The sequence below is a fragment of the Hippichthys cyanospilos genome, chromosome 18, assembly GCF_059441005.1.
Source record: "Hippichthys cyanospilos isolate Australia breed blue-spotted pipefish chromosome 18, RoL_Hcya_1.0, whole genome shotgun sequence".
Taxonomy (NCBI): Eukaryota; Metazoa; Chordata; class Actinopteri; order Syngnathiformes; family Syngnathidae; genus Hippichthys; species Hippichthys cyanospilos.
In genome coordinates this window covers 1,855,426-1,870,229 of record NC_142386.1, presented here as the reverse complement: position 1 = coordinate 1,870,229, position 14,804 = coordinate 1,855,426, and the positions used below count along the sequence as shown (strand labels likewise).

At 46.1% G+C, this 14,804-nt stretch overlaps 1 protein-coding gene and 1 long non-coding RNA gene across 2 annotated transcripts in view; both read left to right on the top strand.

Annotated features, from left to right (window-relative positions):
- The first annotated feature begins 1,333 nt into the window (after positions 1 to 1,333).
- LOC148408363 (uncharacterized) lies at positions 1,334 to 7,312 on the top strand. The gene is made up of 5 exons (XR_015868629.1): positions 1,334 to 1,379; positions 1,907 to 2,096; positions 3,923 to 4,166; positions 5,940 to 6,048; positions 6,647 to 7,312. It is a non-coding gene; the product is annotated as an uncharacterized LOC148408363 (long non-coding RNA).
- Positions 7,313 to 7,659: 347 nt separating this feature from the next.
- Positions 7,660 to 14,804, top strand: part of dchs1b (dachsous cadherin-related 1b) — a 33,360-nt gene continuing 26,215 nt past the window's right edge. Inside the window, exons 1-4 of the mRNA XM_088441292.1 lie at positions 7,660 to 7,940; positions 12,414 to 13,245; positions 13,367 to 13,564; positions 13,828 to 14,601. Coding sequence (XP_088297418.1) covers positions 12,427 to 13,245; positions 13,367 to 13,564; positions 13,828 to 14,601 — 1,791 coding nt within the window. The 5' untranslated portion in view covers positions 7,660 to 7,940; positions 12,414 to 12,426. The remainder of the gene's footprint in view (positions 7,941 to 12,413; positions 13,246 to 13,366; positions 13,565 to 13,827; positions 14,602 to 14,804) is intronic.

The following is a 14,804-nucleotide window of genomic DNA, read 5'->3' as shown; positions in this document are numbered from 1 at the left end:
TTCTAGGTTAATTTGTTCTGAACAAACCATGTTGTTCTAATCTAAACAACCTCGGAGTTAAACAGCATCTTCTGCGATCAGCAACACTTCAACTGCACATTTTTTCTGTGTGTTTTGAATATATGCTCCTTCAATGTAAAATTATCGGGATATGCAGACACACACGTCTGCTTCCAACGCAGCACACTTGATGGAAAAATGTTCACACAGCTTCTTGTGGCCCACTGAAGCATAATTGGAGAAATATGTCAGTCCCACGCACACACGCGAGTGGGGGTTCAGAGTTCAAACGAAGGCACGCGCATGAGGGGAAAAAAGACAAAACATGCGGTTCGGTTCATGAGTCTAATTATGTGACACTGTCTTCCATCTCCATCAGAATGTCAAATGCATGTCAACGGCTGCATGAAGGACTGGATGATGTCATCACAAATGACTGGCAACGGTGAATGGGGGATCAACGAACGTAACTCAAACCTAAACCTACCTTGAAAGCTTGTTTTCTAATCTTAACTTTTGTTTGGTATAGCCCAACCCAATCTTGAAACCCCCATTTTGGAATTCTAAAATGCGTTTGACACAAAGCCAGGTTTGAGATCCTATTTTGAACCACTAGCCTAGTTTTAAAAAAGGGACTCATCACAGATCAGAATCCCTACTTTCCAGGTGTTTAAAATGAGCACGCGCAATTTCAGTCCCTCCTCTATTTCTAAACATCAAAAAGCGTTTCTAAAGCAGTATTACCAGTATTGACCACAGGAGGGCAGACGTTGCACAACAGTGCCTCCAAGCTCAAGGCTAGAATAGCGAAGAAGAGCTTATCACGAGGTCACGATCTCATTTCAAAAGTCCCTGAAAGTTCTTTTTTTGCCCACAATGGTTACAGGTTATCAAATGCACTTGAGGTTATATCCTCATTAATATGGATATATTCAAGGCTAAACAGTGTTTCAAGCGAATATAGCCGTCCCGTTTCATTGAACAAGCGGTTATGCATCCAGGAAGTAAGTTGATTGGACCTTTCACACTTTATGCATACGAGTTAGCCAGCCTACTTATTTTGGGTATTTGAAGGAAATGCTGGAAAATATAACGCTGAAACTTCACATGTCATTAAGGCGAATTTCATATTTGGTCAAAAGTCAATGATTTTGCAATTGACGCGTTCCGACTTTTTTCTTGACGCTATTTTTGTGTGATCACGTGACGTCAGATAATTGCCCAGTAAGTAGATCATTATTAAGCGTTTAATTTATGTGCAATAACATTGTTTTTAATCTGTTGCTTCATTTTAACTGAGTAAATTTGATTTTTTTTCTTTCCTAGATTGTATTCTGTTGGAATTTGGAAACAAGGGGACGTTGCCTGCTTCTTTTCAGGTCTTTAAAAGTTCCTTGAATATGAACTCATTGACATTTAAACTTTTGTTTCTTTTCCAATATCCTTTAGTGTAATCGGCCTTGCGGATAAAAACCACACATCCTTCATTTTTACACCTCACTAGAACACTAGTCCTTGGTCTAATATTGTGCATTTTTTGCAGTTTTCTCTCCTTGCACCTGATTCAAATGATTAGCAAGTTCTGCAGAAGCTTGAAATCGTTTGAATCAGGCGTGTTTGAGGGAGAAGGTTAAAAAAACATGCAGGTTAGTGGGCCTCAAGGACCTGAGTTTGACACCTGTAAAGTGTTTAACATGGCTTCTTTTTCACAATACAGTACTTGACATTTGGGGGGTCTCCTGAACTTTGACCATTTTGGAGATACAGGAATTCCTCCCAACACCAATACTGTACAAGTTCAATTTTAAAATCTGTGAGAAAGCATGCACAAAATGTTTTCTTAAACGTTTCATCCAGTCCGTCAATGTATTTGAATGTGAATTTTTTTTTTCTTACGTCCGGTTAGGAAGTGTGCGCTTCTTCTATGGCAAATAACTGGTGGCTCCGGCACGTCTCGTCACCTTATCATGGACTTAACCTCATTTAACATGTTTACTACGCCCGCTGCATGCTCTCTGCATCACATGCCTGGAGGGGCGTGCTCAGGTCATCGCTCCCAAGCACTCCCAAGTTTGTGGCGTCCTATGTATTTTTAGGTAAGCTATGAAGCATCAAAACTGACATATCTGACCACAGTTTTTTGTTGTTGTTGTTAGATTGCAAAATTTAGAACCACTACCGCCACCTCTGAACTTGTTTGTTGTTGCACATTACTGCCTCCTAGAGGACCAGAGTTGAAAATAACAAGATAGTCATCATTTTAGTGGACTTCTTTTACCATTAAATGAGTAAAAAGAATGTTAAATGAGTAGAAAGATTGTCAATCAATCTCCTCAATTGAGAAATACAAGCCCATTAGTGCCCCCTACAGGACCGGATCTTATGCATGCTCTCCAAAGCTAATCCGATGGCGTTCAGGGGCTTTGGCGTCACCTGTAGGCCTGGCATGCACCGGACAACACATCCGTGTGCAGGGAACATCTTCCAAAACATTTTTGGGAAGTTATTTAACAAGGGAATGTGGAGTACTTTGCCTCGTGTGTGCTTGCCTCAAGAATTCCCCTGCAAGAAAAACAAAAGCAAGAGCCCGACGGTCGATCCCGATCCGGGAGCAACTGCAAACATTGGGCAGCTTCTGCCTTGGCCGCCGTCGCAGACGGCTGCGACGTTTACGAGGCCCACTTGGAGATTCGACATCGTGCGGCTGGATGACGGACAGTGGAGGAAAATCGAAGTGTTTGAAGCCGCATCAAAATGTGATTGATGCGCACTTCCTGCCAAGGCCTTCTTCAAAGTTACACGCTGCGCCTGTAAAACATCGGACGCCAACCAAATAACCTCATTTGCTTTTCGGAAGACCTCTTTAAAACTCTTCCACACCGTTTTTTTTTTTTTTTTCCAGATCGATAGGAGTATGAAAACCCTTCAGTCGATACTAGATAGATACTGACCCCAAGTACCAATACCACCTATACTTTTGAAACACAACCCCCCCCCCAAAAAAAAAAGAATGTGGCGCGCCACGTTAAACGGGAAGCAGATGATAACGCGCAACGTGACCAAGCGCTTATCTCCCCCCCCACTCGTACCGCACTTGACCTTCCCGCCTCAAGACCTGAACACCCTCAACACATAGCCTTATCAATGTGCACTTATTGCACGGAAAAGAGGACAAATAACAAGTTGGAACCGAGAGTCAGGAAATCCAGCTTCAAATTATCGAGTCCCAAGCAAAAGATGTGATTCACAATATGTTGACTTCTTGTCCAGCAAATTCATGCAAAAATAGGATATCTACCGGTATACACTGCAAAAAGTCAAGATCGATTTTAAGAAATCAAAAAAGGCTTATAAGAAGAAATGTATTCTTTTTTTTTGTCGAAGGAAAATATAATATCTTGAGAAAAGAATGCCTATTTCAAGATATGAAATGTAGCATTTGCTTTGTTCAAAACAGTTATATTTTTGCTCTAACAAGAGGAAAATATTTTTGAATTATCGACATGTTAAGCGGCAATTTTTTCTAATTTAGGAAATGATATCTTCAATGTGGTATATAGTGCTGCTTTGTGTGCATTTAGCTCGTTATCATTTCTGTTTCCGTTTGTGCCAGGTATTTCCCCTTGGTATATGTTAGCATATGCAAAGGTCTTGCATTGATGTCAGTCGTCATTTGCTTCATAATGCTTCACTAAATCATTTGAGGGCTGGATTAAACCCGCTTGTATGTTTGACACCTTCGGTGTTGATTGTGCGTGTGAATGTGTGTTTAGGACTGCGCTTGGATGTCATTATGGAGCTCTATAAGTAAAGTAGCAGGCTCACACACACTCAAATGGGCCTGTCATTAATCTGTCATTGGTTCTAAATCTGGACTGGTAGTAACATGCGTCCGTGTGTGTGTGTCTCATTAATGTCACAGTCACATCTGGCTTCTTAATACGAGGACGTGAGCCGAGGTGCCACTTTCCCACGGTGCCTTGCTACGAAGCAGGAAGCAGGTGGGAGGGAAGCACTGGACACACGCACACAAACACACGTAATGAGGAAGCTCCCGTGGCACGAGGTGGCCATCGGATGGGCCCATACAGGAAGTTCTCCACTGGGCTTACTTCCTGTTTGCTTGGGCTGGCACTTGCCACCCTTTGAACCCACGACGCAATACGGTATTTTTAAACTTTTTTTTTTAATCTGTCCGTCTTCCCGTGATGACAAAACAAAATCTTGAGGAGAGACTTCTCTATTGTTCCTAAAGAATTGATAGCTATCATCTTGGCTTGATTGATTTTGAATAATGGGTGTGTAGCGAGCCCAATTTTAAAACTCCCGTCAGGTAGAGTAACTACAAACATTTTTGCAAGTACGTTTTAATTTTTAAATACATATAAACATGCTTGTGGGCTGCGTTTTTTTCCCATAATGCCATGAGCTAGACTTGTGCATGTACATCCATATTATTACCTTACTTAGCATTTAGGCAACATTATATCAATATGTTCAAAAGTCATTAAAACATTACTTATTTGTAATATTTCTGCTTTTATTACTGTTTTCGGCGCATGCTTGTCGTGTGGCATTTTTCTGAGCCACGTACTTCTAGATGAATAGACTAACAATGCTGCTTATCAAGCGGGAATATGCAAGAAAACAGGAAGATGCAAAGGTTGTCCATCTGAGCAGGAGACAGAGGAATTCCTCAGCGCTTTCCAGGTCAAAAAGCCATCCAGTGTTCTCACGTAAAAGTCGTCAAGATCATCGATGCGCTTCCTTCTGCGCACATGTTGTTGTTGCTGATTTTGAGAGGCAAGATCCCCCCCCCCAAAAAAACACAATGAATTCTTGCATTCACATAAGTATGTAAGAGACGGTCAAGAGTTACAATTGGACAAGCAATGGACAGGTCCACACAAAGACTGGACTGCTCATCAGTCAGTGGTAGCTTGCAAACATTCTTGAATGAAAAGCCAGCGAGCCATTTTTCTCCTTGGGAAGGGAAGCTTTGATTGAGCGACCGTTTCTTCCTGTCTTGGCTGTGTCCCATCACGGCGCACAGGAAAAGGGTGTCAGTGCGCCAGTGTGTCATATACAAGTAAACATAAATGCTAACATGAATGAAGAATGATTGCGGTGAAATTCCTTTTTTTTTACTTTAATTCCATTGTTTGACACATCTAGTCACTTATGTTTAAATAACAGAAATAGGCTTCCGTCTTCTGTTCTAGTGACTTAAAACGATGAACCAGCAGTTTGAAGTTTGAATTCATTAATTTATTTGCCCCTATGTGACCTGTAGCTTATATTTTAATGGCAGTATGAAGGACTTAGATCTGTTTTTTTTTTTTTCCACTTGGCCTTGGCCACCTGAGTATGCGGTCCCAATCTTTTGTCGTACGACTTCAGTACCATACTTTGAGCCGCTGTCTATTTTTACGTCATGAAATTACAGTAAGCATATTGAGATGCAAATATGGCCGTGCTGTACTCTCCTGACCAAATCCTGCGCAGTACAGCCAACTGCAAAAGTTGGTAGCACTAATGTTATGGCTGCAAAAATTAGTGTGTGAACCCACAAAAAGACTTAGGAAGCCAAACTGCACAGAAATGTTGGTGTTGAACTTTTTTTTTACTGGAGGGATGTGCAACAACTACAGTATCTTTAAATAATTTAAGCATGAGAGCCATTAAAAAGGCCCAAAACTCCAAATCTGACCATGACCGAATCTGAATATCTCGCCTCCTTTCCCTCGACTCGTATGCGACGCAAGGGTCATCACATTCTTGAGGACTTCTTTTACTGTCTGTCGCTCTTTGAAAAATGCAGCAGTCAGCGTTGTGCGTGTGACCAGATCGTCAACAGCGCCGCCAAGATTCTTCACACCAGTGGTGGATCTTCCCAAAGATTCCAACGTTTTTTGTTGTTGTTTTTTCATCTTCCACAGCTCGCAAATTCCTGCTCTAATCGGTTTTCCGACTGACTGAGTCGCAGATGAGAAAAGACCAACCCAGGAAGCAAGAGACTCACCAAAGTCGGCGCTACATCGATACACGGTGCGCGTGCATGGTGACTTTTTATAATGGGACATATTTGTATGCCGCCAAACGTGTCGGTCGCGCCTTCGCCATCTGCTGCTGCTTAGCGTCGTGTATAATAATTGTGCGGCCGTGGCAAGTGTCCACGCAGACGCATGCCACGCATTTGCACACGCACACACACCCCAAGGACACACGCCACAAGGGAGCAAAGATTTATTTGTTTGCTTGTTTGTTTATCGTCCATCATCATCGCTGTGGAATTTCCCAAAAAATTCTTACAGAAAAAGGGAGTTTGTTTGACTTCAATTCGATTGCAAAAAACGAGAAGTATTTCAAGTCAATCCTCTTTTATCCACATAGAAAGGCCAAGTAGCAGTACTGGGTCGATACCCGACCTTATTTTAAGGCATCGGTCCTTGCGTAGGTGGTCGTATTGTTATGAGTCCTCTCGCGGTCATTTTACCGTACGTACCGTATGTCCAGATGGGCATGATGTCTTGTTATCAACCTCTAATGTGGAAAATTGAAAGTATTTACCCCCCTAAGTTGCTTTTATTTTTGGTCTGCTGCCACTGTGCAACACATTTGTGACATGCGACTCTTCTATTTACAGCTGCTGCAGCTGCGTGCGCCGTTCACACTTAACAAAAAGGCTTACTGCGGCGCCGCTGTCCCGTGAGGAAGAGCGCGGAAGCCAGGCGGGCGGGAAAGCCAAGCCGAGATTCAAAGAACGTCAAGGGAAGTCTCCTTGTGGAGTTGACTTATTAGCGCTTGCGTTTTATGGCCCGTCTTCTAACCTCACCGCCGTGCTCTCCCCAAACCCAATGACAAAAAAAAAAAAACATTCTTTGCAGTTTAATGTCAGCCATATGTCCAGCAGTGCCAGTAGTAACTGCGCCCAAAATTTAATTTCAAGCCAATATGGTAGACTTCATGCGAATTTTTGCTTCTTGACACCTTTTGGTGGGCCTACTAATTTTCAACTTGGCAAGTGAAACTATGCTTAGGAGCTGGCTTTAAAAATGTTTTTAACTAAAGGCCCCCTGAAAAACTGCCAGAATGGCGGAATTATTTTGCCATGGATTATTTCATTAGTCATGTTGTAATATCAAACTAGCAAAAAAAAAAAAATCAAATGGAAAAAAGACTGCATATTCTTACATATTGAAGTAATGCTCCATTTGGCGTTTTAAAACTATACTGCTAAGTAAAAAAAATTAAAGCGCACTAATAAATGTAACTAGAAATGACAAATATACAAGAAGAAAAATACACAAATATGTTCAATTGGGGGAAAAAAAGACAAAAAGGTAATCTAGGCCAAGCTGTTAATTTTGAGCATCCTTTTGTCTGGCTCGTTCACTTCCAGGGAGGGGAGCGGGGGGGGGGGGCATAGACCCTCCTTTCCTTCCTTCCTTGTTTGTCGCTTCCCCCTACTTTTGTGCCCGCGTTCCGCTCGACAAGCAGCCTAGCTCGACGCCGCACCGGCTGCCCACATGCAAAAAGTGGGAGAAAGGGGGAGGGGAGGGCAGAGGGGAGGGGAGCGGGCCTTCTGCTGCTGCTGCTGCTGCTGGAGCTGGAAGAGGAGGAGGACTAGTAGGCGTGGGCTCCTCCTTCTCCTCCTTTAGCAGTCAGACAGCCAGCCAGCAAGTCCGCCAGTCGCTCTGCGAGCCTCACTCGGCTCCACCGTGGATGCTGGGGCAATTCAAACAAAGAAATTCAAATCGAGGCAAGAAGCAAACGCGCACGCCCTCACCTGGCACGGGCGCGCGCACCCTCAAGGACGCCTCCTGTGGAATTAGCCTCTTTTTTGCGGATTGTGTGAATGCCTCCGCTTTTTGCATCGCAATCAGTTTGACGTCGGGGACGCCCAGCCTGAGGCACGCATGCACATCTCTCCAATCAATGTAAGTCAACGCATTTACACTTGTGTTATATACATAAATATTTAGCACACCTTGCATGTGCCAAACGCTAGCATATTTTTTATTTTTTTTGGGGGGGTCCTGTGATAGATCCAGTCAGTTACGAGTTCAAAAATCAATTGATACTGCCTTGTCAGATATATTAGTGGACCTTCATCTTCTCCAGTTTTTTGCTTTGCATAGCCGAACTCTCAACCTTTTTTCAGTAGACCCCTTGTGAAATTTTTTCAGCCAAGTACCCCCTAACCCGCGCAAAGCATTTTTGGATGTACAAAAAAAACGCTATGCTTTGCAACTCCGTGTGTTGTGGTACCTCAAGGCGTATTTTACTAAACAACTTTCGAAGATGGATCATAGAGCATCATCTGTTTTATTGTACTCTGCTCTGTCGGAAAATTGTGTCACTGACAGTAATCATATCAAATTTAACAGGCATACAAGTTTTGCAAAAGCGTCATTAGCACACACGGTTTAGCTAAAAGTTGCATCATGCTCCAATTCATTTGCTCTTAATTTGAAAAGAACCCCCAGTCAAAAGTAAGCAGTTTTCCTGCAATATCTTATATTGACTGAATACTTTTGTCCTTACAGCATTGTCTTTACTTGTTCGAAATTAATTAAAACCTTATCAATCCTTATTCCATGGATGTGTGCCTTTTAACCCGGTCAGTGATATTATCAGCTGCTTAGTTGGCATGTGAGCGTCGGCGTGTAAGCCGTGGTCTGCAGCAACTGCTTGCTAGCATTCTCTTTTGGACTGAAGCCGGCTTGTAGCTGCATCATGTGCTTACGTCCCAAGTGTTGTCCTGCAATTGATTTGTGCGCCACCACACACCTTGACAACATTAGCCGCATTTAATAATGTCCTCCACCGATTTTCAAGAGACCCAGCGACACTGCGCTCAAGTGTTGGTTGGGTGCTTATCGGCAAAGTCAACAAGCCAGCAAAGTGTGCGTGAGTGAGTGGACAAAAACAATACGGAGAGGGTGTCCTCTATTTAATTCCTTGATTGATTTTATATCTGACTCAATGGTTTTTTCTGCATGCCATCTTCAAAAATATTTTCCTGAAAGCCTGCCTATTCATTTGTGTCCTCTCCTACTCGCCTGAACTCGCCTACTAAGTCTTAGCTGGACATGTCATCCGTTTGGCCGGGATACAATTCACTTTGCTGTTCTGCTGAGACAAAAACGACACAGCGGTGGACAGAAATGAATAGGCTAGCGAAAAAAATCTTAATTTCCTAATCGCACTTGTCAGCATGATTAACACTCACATTGTCTCAACATCTTTGTGTGCAGATTCATTTATTTATTTTTCCTGGGCCTGGGAAGTCCAAGTAGGACAAACGTCAGAAAAATGTCTCTGCAAACATGTGCGTGGACGAACCCATCGATGTTATCAAAGGCCAACACTGAGTATTTTCCACGGGAGCCTTTGCCGATTCTAGTCCGAGCTACGGAAGGATAATCAATGAGAATTGCCCTGGGCAGCGCATTTCATTAGCGCCACCCCTGGGGGATGCGCCGTTGCCATGGCTCTTCCCGCTCGTCACCGTGGTCGCCAGCGGACTAAACGGAAGCGGCTTTGTCATGCCGCCGTCTTACTTTGCCGGGGGAATGCTGCAGAAATGTGTCTCAGTTCAGCAGCTTTGCTGTTAGAACCTTCAAAGAACTATCTAATTTGTGTCCACTGGTGCGTCCATTGTGTCTCAGCAAGACAGCAAAGTGAACTGCATCCCACCCAAGCGCATAAGACCTCTTTGAAAAGGCCAGGATGTCCTCTCCTAACCACAAGAGGACTTGAATGGGTCACAAGATAGAGACCCAAAACAATTGTCCACAGCAGTGGACACAAATTTATAGGCTGGATCTCGGGAGGATATATTAGTTGCATGTAAATACATAAAAACGTCTAATCAGAAATACAGCTGAAGAATTAGAACCCCCCCCCCCCCCCCCAAAATGTAACATGATTGCACTGTGTAGCCGGAAGGGAGGAAAAAAAAACAAACCAAGCATGATCTGTCTCAGCTCATATGTCTCCTCATGCCTTTTTCATGAAGCTTCAACTTGCAATGGTGGTCCGTCCAATAGCGTTTGTCTATTTCCACGCTTAGGAAAAGACAGGCCGATTGTAGAGCGTGCAGTAATGCCACCTGTGGGATTTTCAAAGACACACGAAATGACGGGCAGGATGCCACCATTGCTCAATCGGAGGTTTGGTCACCAAGTCCTGATGCCAGGTATCAATCGATTCAATGTATCGAGTACTCGCGAAAGCTACCGATAGTCTACAGGTACTTTGGGTGGGTGCATGCGAAACATTACACAGCATCCCTTTAAGTTGCGACTCAACTTAGACTCGTCCGTGTAAGACTGGATCCCTTCTCTTGGGACTCACATTACGAGTCTCTGGTGGGTGGAGTAAAAATATTGACTAAAGTTTAAGTAAGGTTTTATAATGTGTGATGACATCGTCTTTGCGCGACCACGTGGGCTTAACTGTGCCTCGGTGACTCCTTTTTCTTTTTCTAGGCAGGCACGGTCAGTAAGTTTCCGTCCGGGCGATAGGAAAGGCTTTTCACTCCCAGCACGTTGCCAAATCCTGACGGGCTCCTACGGTCGTCCTTGTCGTCCGGCCGCTTTAATGATTTGTGCAGATGTGGCCTCGCTCTCTTAGGCCAAACCAAACAAGTGGAAAAACTGAAATGAAAAAGCCTCAGCCTGCGCTTGGGCTTGTTGCGACCAGGGACAGAAGAACCCTATCACCCACATTTTTTGTCACCCAGCCTTTTCGTTGCAGTCATAGAGGTGTTGAAACACCCTCAGATTTGATTGCGATCGTCCAGACAAGCCCACTGCGTCCATTTAGCCATCTTTTTTCCGCTGAATAGTGATGCACACCCGCATTTTTCCCATTGCTATTGCGCAGCTTTTATGGAGCGCCGCCTCCTCGATGATGTCATCAACAAATATAATCTGACCCTCCGTGCCTCCAAAGTGTCCCGGCACCTTTTCGATATTTAGACTGAAGCACGGCTGCCCGCTTCCCCCCGACGTCCCGTCTTAACTTCTCCCGTTTGCGCTCGCCCTATTTTGGAGGCAAACGTGTCTGAAACAAGAATTGCGATGGTGTCCGTGGCCTCCAGATGTGGAGGGCAGTCAGCGTAACGGAGGGGCTGTCGTCCGCCCCCCCCCTGCATTGCTCTCGTGTCCTCGGGGGAGCCATAGACAAATTATTAATGGAGCGTCCTCAGGGGCCTTCTAAAACCAGCGCATGTGGTCACGGTCAGAGGCTAGTCTGACGCTGCTCTTGCCTAGTAAATCACTCTTTCTATTTGCTCGCAATATATCTCAGGGAGTGCGTCAAAGAATAACAAGCAAAAGTACAAGTGTCCTGTTAATGGATATTCATTTTTTTTGACTGTCCATATGGTTGAAAGTGACTACTTTCCAAAGGAAAAAGGCCATTGTTCAAGTGAGTCACGTTTTTGGCTCTACATCAAATGATGGCGGCAAGGAGAGAGCTACACCATATAACACCCAAGAGGTTCATTTTTTTTTCACAGTTAAAAAAAAAAAAAATCCATTTACTTTGACTTGTCTTTGTTGACAATTGTTGGCAATAGTACAAAGTCAAGAAGTTCATAATTTTTAAGGCAAACCACAGCTAAGAACATTCCATATATGTTGCCATATTGTTGTTCTACTAGTTTTGAAATTAATAACATCATCTCGATGATGTTTTAATTGCAAAACGTTGGCAGAAAAAAGCTGAAGGATGGGTGGGTTTAGATGCTAAACCTAAATGAGTCCTTAGCCTGTTAGCCTTAGCTTGAAGCACCGCAGATGTGCGGGACATTCCTGGCGCTCAGTGTCCAAATTTTATTTGCGCCACGGGGGTCGTCGCTTAAACGAACGCTGGTCGTCCCGCGCATTTGGTCGACAACCGGTGGGTTGCTGTCATGGCGGGAGGTTTTGATTGGACAGATTTCTCGCCGATTGGCAGTGACCTGTGACGGCACGTAGCGTGACGGCATGCGTCCGTCAAGCCTTTCTGTTTATGTAGCGTGTGGATGGAAGCGACGTGTGGCCCGTCATCTTGCTTTGATCGCCAGACGTGTATTCCAGCTCTGGAAATAGGGCTAGGGTTAGCAAGCAGAGGGATCCTATAGACATACTAAGTCAGTTTTAGAGATGTTGCCAGCCAATCACAGAGGAGCTTTGGACTGGTCGGCACCTAGTCGCAGGTCAAACACACACAATGAACTGGACACCAGTCAGTTGAGTCATGGTCCAATGTGAGCGACTTCCCGTACCCCCGTGGGTGATTACAATTTGTATGTATGAAGACAAACAATGGACTGATTGATAGCCAATCACAGGGCACCTGCAGATAAGCATTTTATAAAACGGCTTCTTAAAATTTTTGCTTTGTCTCTTTGTGTCAAGGTTTAGCTGAGCCATGTCTTTGAGAAACGAAGGGTTGCGACAGCGACCCAGCGGCTCGTTCTTCCGCTTTCATCTTTGGCGACGACTCATCTTCTTACCCGCCGTTTTGGTCCTGCTCCGGTCGCCCGCCACTCTCTCGGGGGCGCTGGAGCTGCAGCTGGACGAGGAGCAGCCGGCAGGAACCATCGTCGGGGATATCAGCGCCGGGTTGCCGCCCGGCGAGTCCGCGAGCCTCTACTTCATCTCGGACCACGAGGGGACCGGCGTGGGCAACGACCTGAACATCGACGAGACCACCGGGATAATCACCACGGCGCGACGTCTGGATCGCGAGCGGAGAGACCACTACAGCTTCATCGCCGTCACAATGACAGGAGTCACAATCCAGGTTTCCATCACAGTCAACGACATCAACGACCACGCGCCGGAGTTCCCCAAAAGCAAAACTCTACTCAAGATCCCCGAACACACGGCTGCGGGTACCCGGTTTTCCCTGGATCCGGCCAGCGACGCTGACAAGGATCAGTTCACTACGCAAGGGTACTCCATCCGCGAGGGAAACGTGGGTCAGGTGTTCCGTTTGGAGACCAAGAGGGCAGCCAATAAGGCACTCTATCTGGACCTGGTCGTGAGCGGACTCCTGGACCGGGAGAAACGCTCCACCTACACCCTAGTCCTAGAGGCCTTTGACGGGGGCTCGCCCAGAAGGGTGGGCTCCATGACTCTAGAGGTGGCTGTGATGGACGTCAATGACCACGCTCCGGTCTTCAACCAGAGCAGATATCACACCATCATTTCAGAAAGTCTCCCCCAAGGAAGCCCCATTCTACAGGTCAGTTGATGTGTGTCCCAACTGTGAAAATTGGTCTGGCTTAAGTCTCCTGGCTCTGGTGTTTCATTCGTGCAAGTTTCAGTAGGAAACAGTTTATTTTGTGTGCGTGTTTTTGTTGCAGGTCTTGGCCACGGACCAGGACGAGGGGGACAATGGTTTGGTCCTCTATGAGATCAACCGGCGGCAAAGCGATCCTGAGCGCTACTTTGTCATGGACCTCAAGTCTGGTGTCATCACCCTGAACAGACCGCTGGACTATGAGCTCAAAAGAGTGCACGAGCTGGTGGTCCAGGCCAGGGACAACGCCAGCCACCCGGAGGTAAAACACTGGTCGCAGTCCTGGGACTGGTTGAAGGGCACTTGTAGACTGACTGTCAATAGACAAACAATAGACTAGCGGCCAGGGAGCGGACTCCTGGACCAGGGGAAAACGCTTGAACTAAACCCCGATCCTATAGGCCTTTGCAACTTTGGACAAACAGTCCAAGTTTGAATCCTGTTCTTTTGACGGTTAGCCAGACCCCATCCAAGAGGTTTTTCCTTAGCATAGGTCAATAAACACTTTTCATCTGCCTTGCCCAGGTGACCAACGCTTTTGTGACCATTCACGTGCGAGACTACAACGACAACCAGCCCACCATGACCATCATCTTCCTGAGCGAGGATGGCTCCCCGAGGATCTCGGAGGGCGCTCAGCCGGGCCAGTACGTGGCCCGCATCTCCGTTACAGACCCGGACTACGGCGAGTACGCCAACGTCAACGTATCGTTGGAGGGCGGCGACGGAAAGTTCGCTCTCACCACCAAGGACAGCATCATCTACCTGATCTACGTGGACCAGGCGCTGGACCGAGAGGAGCGGGACTCCTACGACCTCCGGGTAACGGCCACCGACTCGGGTACGCCCCCCCTCAGGGCCGAGTCCTCCTTCACCATCCAGGTGATGGACGTCAACGACAACCCGCCTCTGTTTGACCAACGAGCCTACAGACAGGCCATCCCCGAGGCGGTCTACCCGGGATCTTTTGTCCTCCAAGTCACCGCCCGAGACAAGGATCATGGTCCCAATGGAGAAATCCGCTACAGTCTCCTGAAGGGCAAGAACTCCCACGCGGACTGGTTCTCAGTGGATGCGGTGACGGGGATCATCACGACGGCCACCATGCTGGATTTTGAGTCGGAGCCCTCGCCCAGCGTGACGGTGGTGGCGACGGACGGCGGGCGGCCGCCGCTCTCGTCCACGGCTCGGGTGGACGTGGTGCTGCAGGACACCAATGACAATGCGCCCGTTTTCTCCCGGACCTTCTACAACGCCACCATTGAGGAGAACACCCCTCCTGGGACCTGCTTCCTCCAGGTAAGACTTTCGCTAGGGGGCTCTCGTTGCTTTCTTGTTCTGCTTGCATTTACATAGAACTCCCTCCAATTCCTTCAGTTATCATTTTCTCAATGTTAAAACACTGGCTTTTTTCTAGAAAGACAAATACCCCATACGTGTTCAAATCCATCAATGTTTTCCCAACCCGGGTGCCGAGCGGGTGCGTGTGACCCAACAGCTGC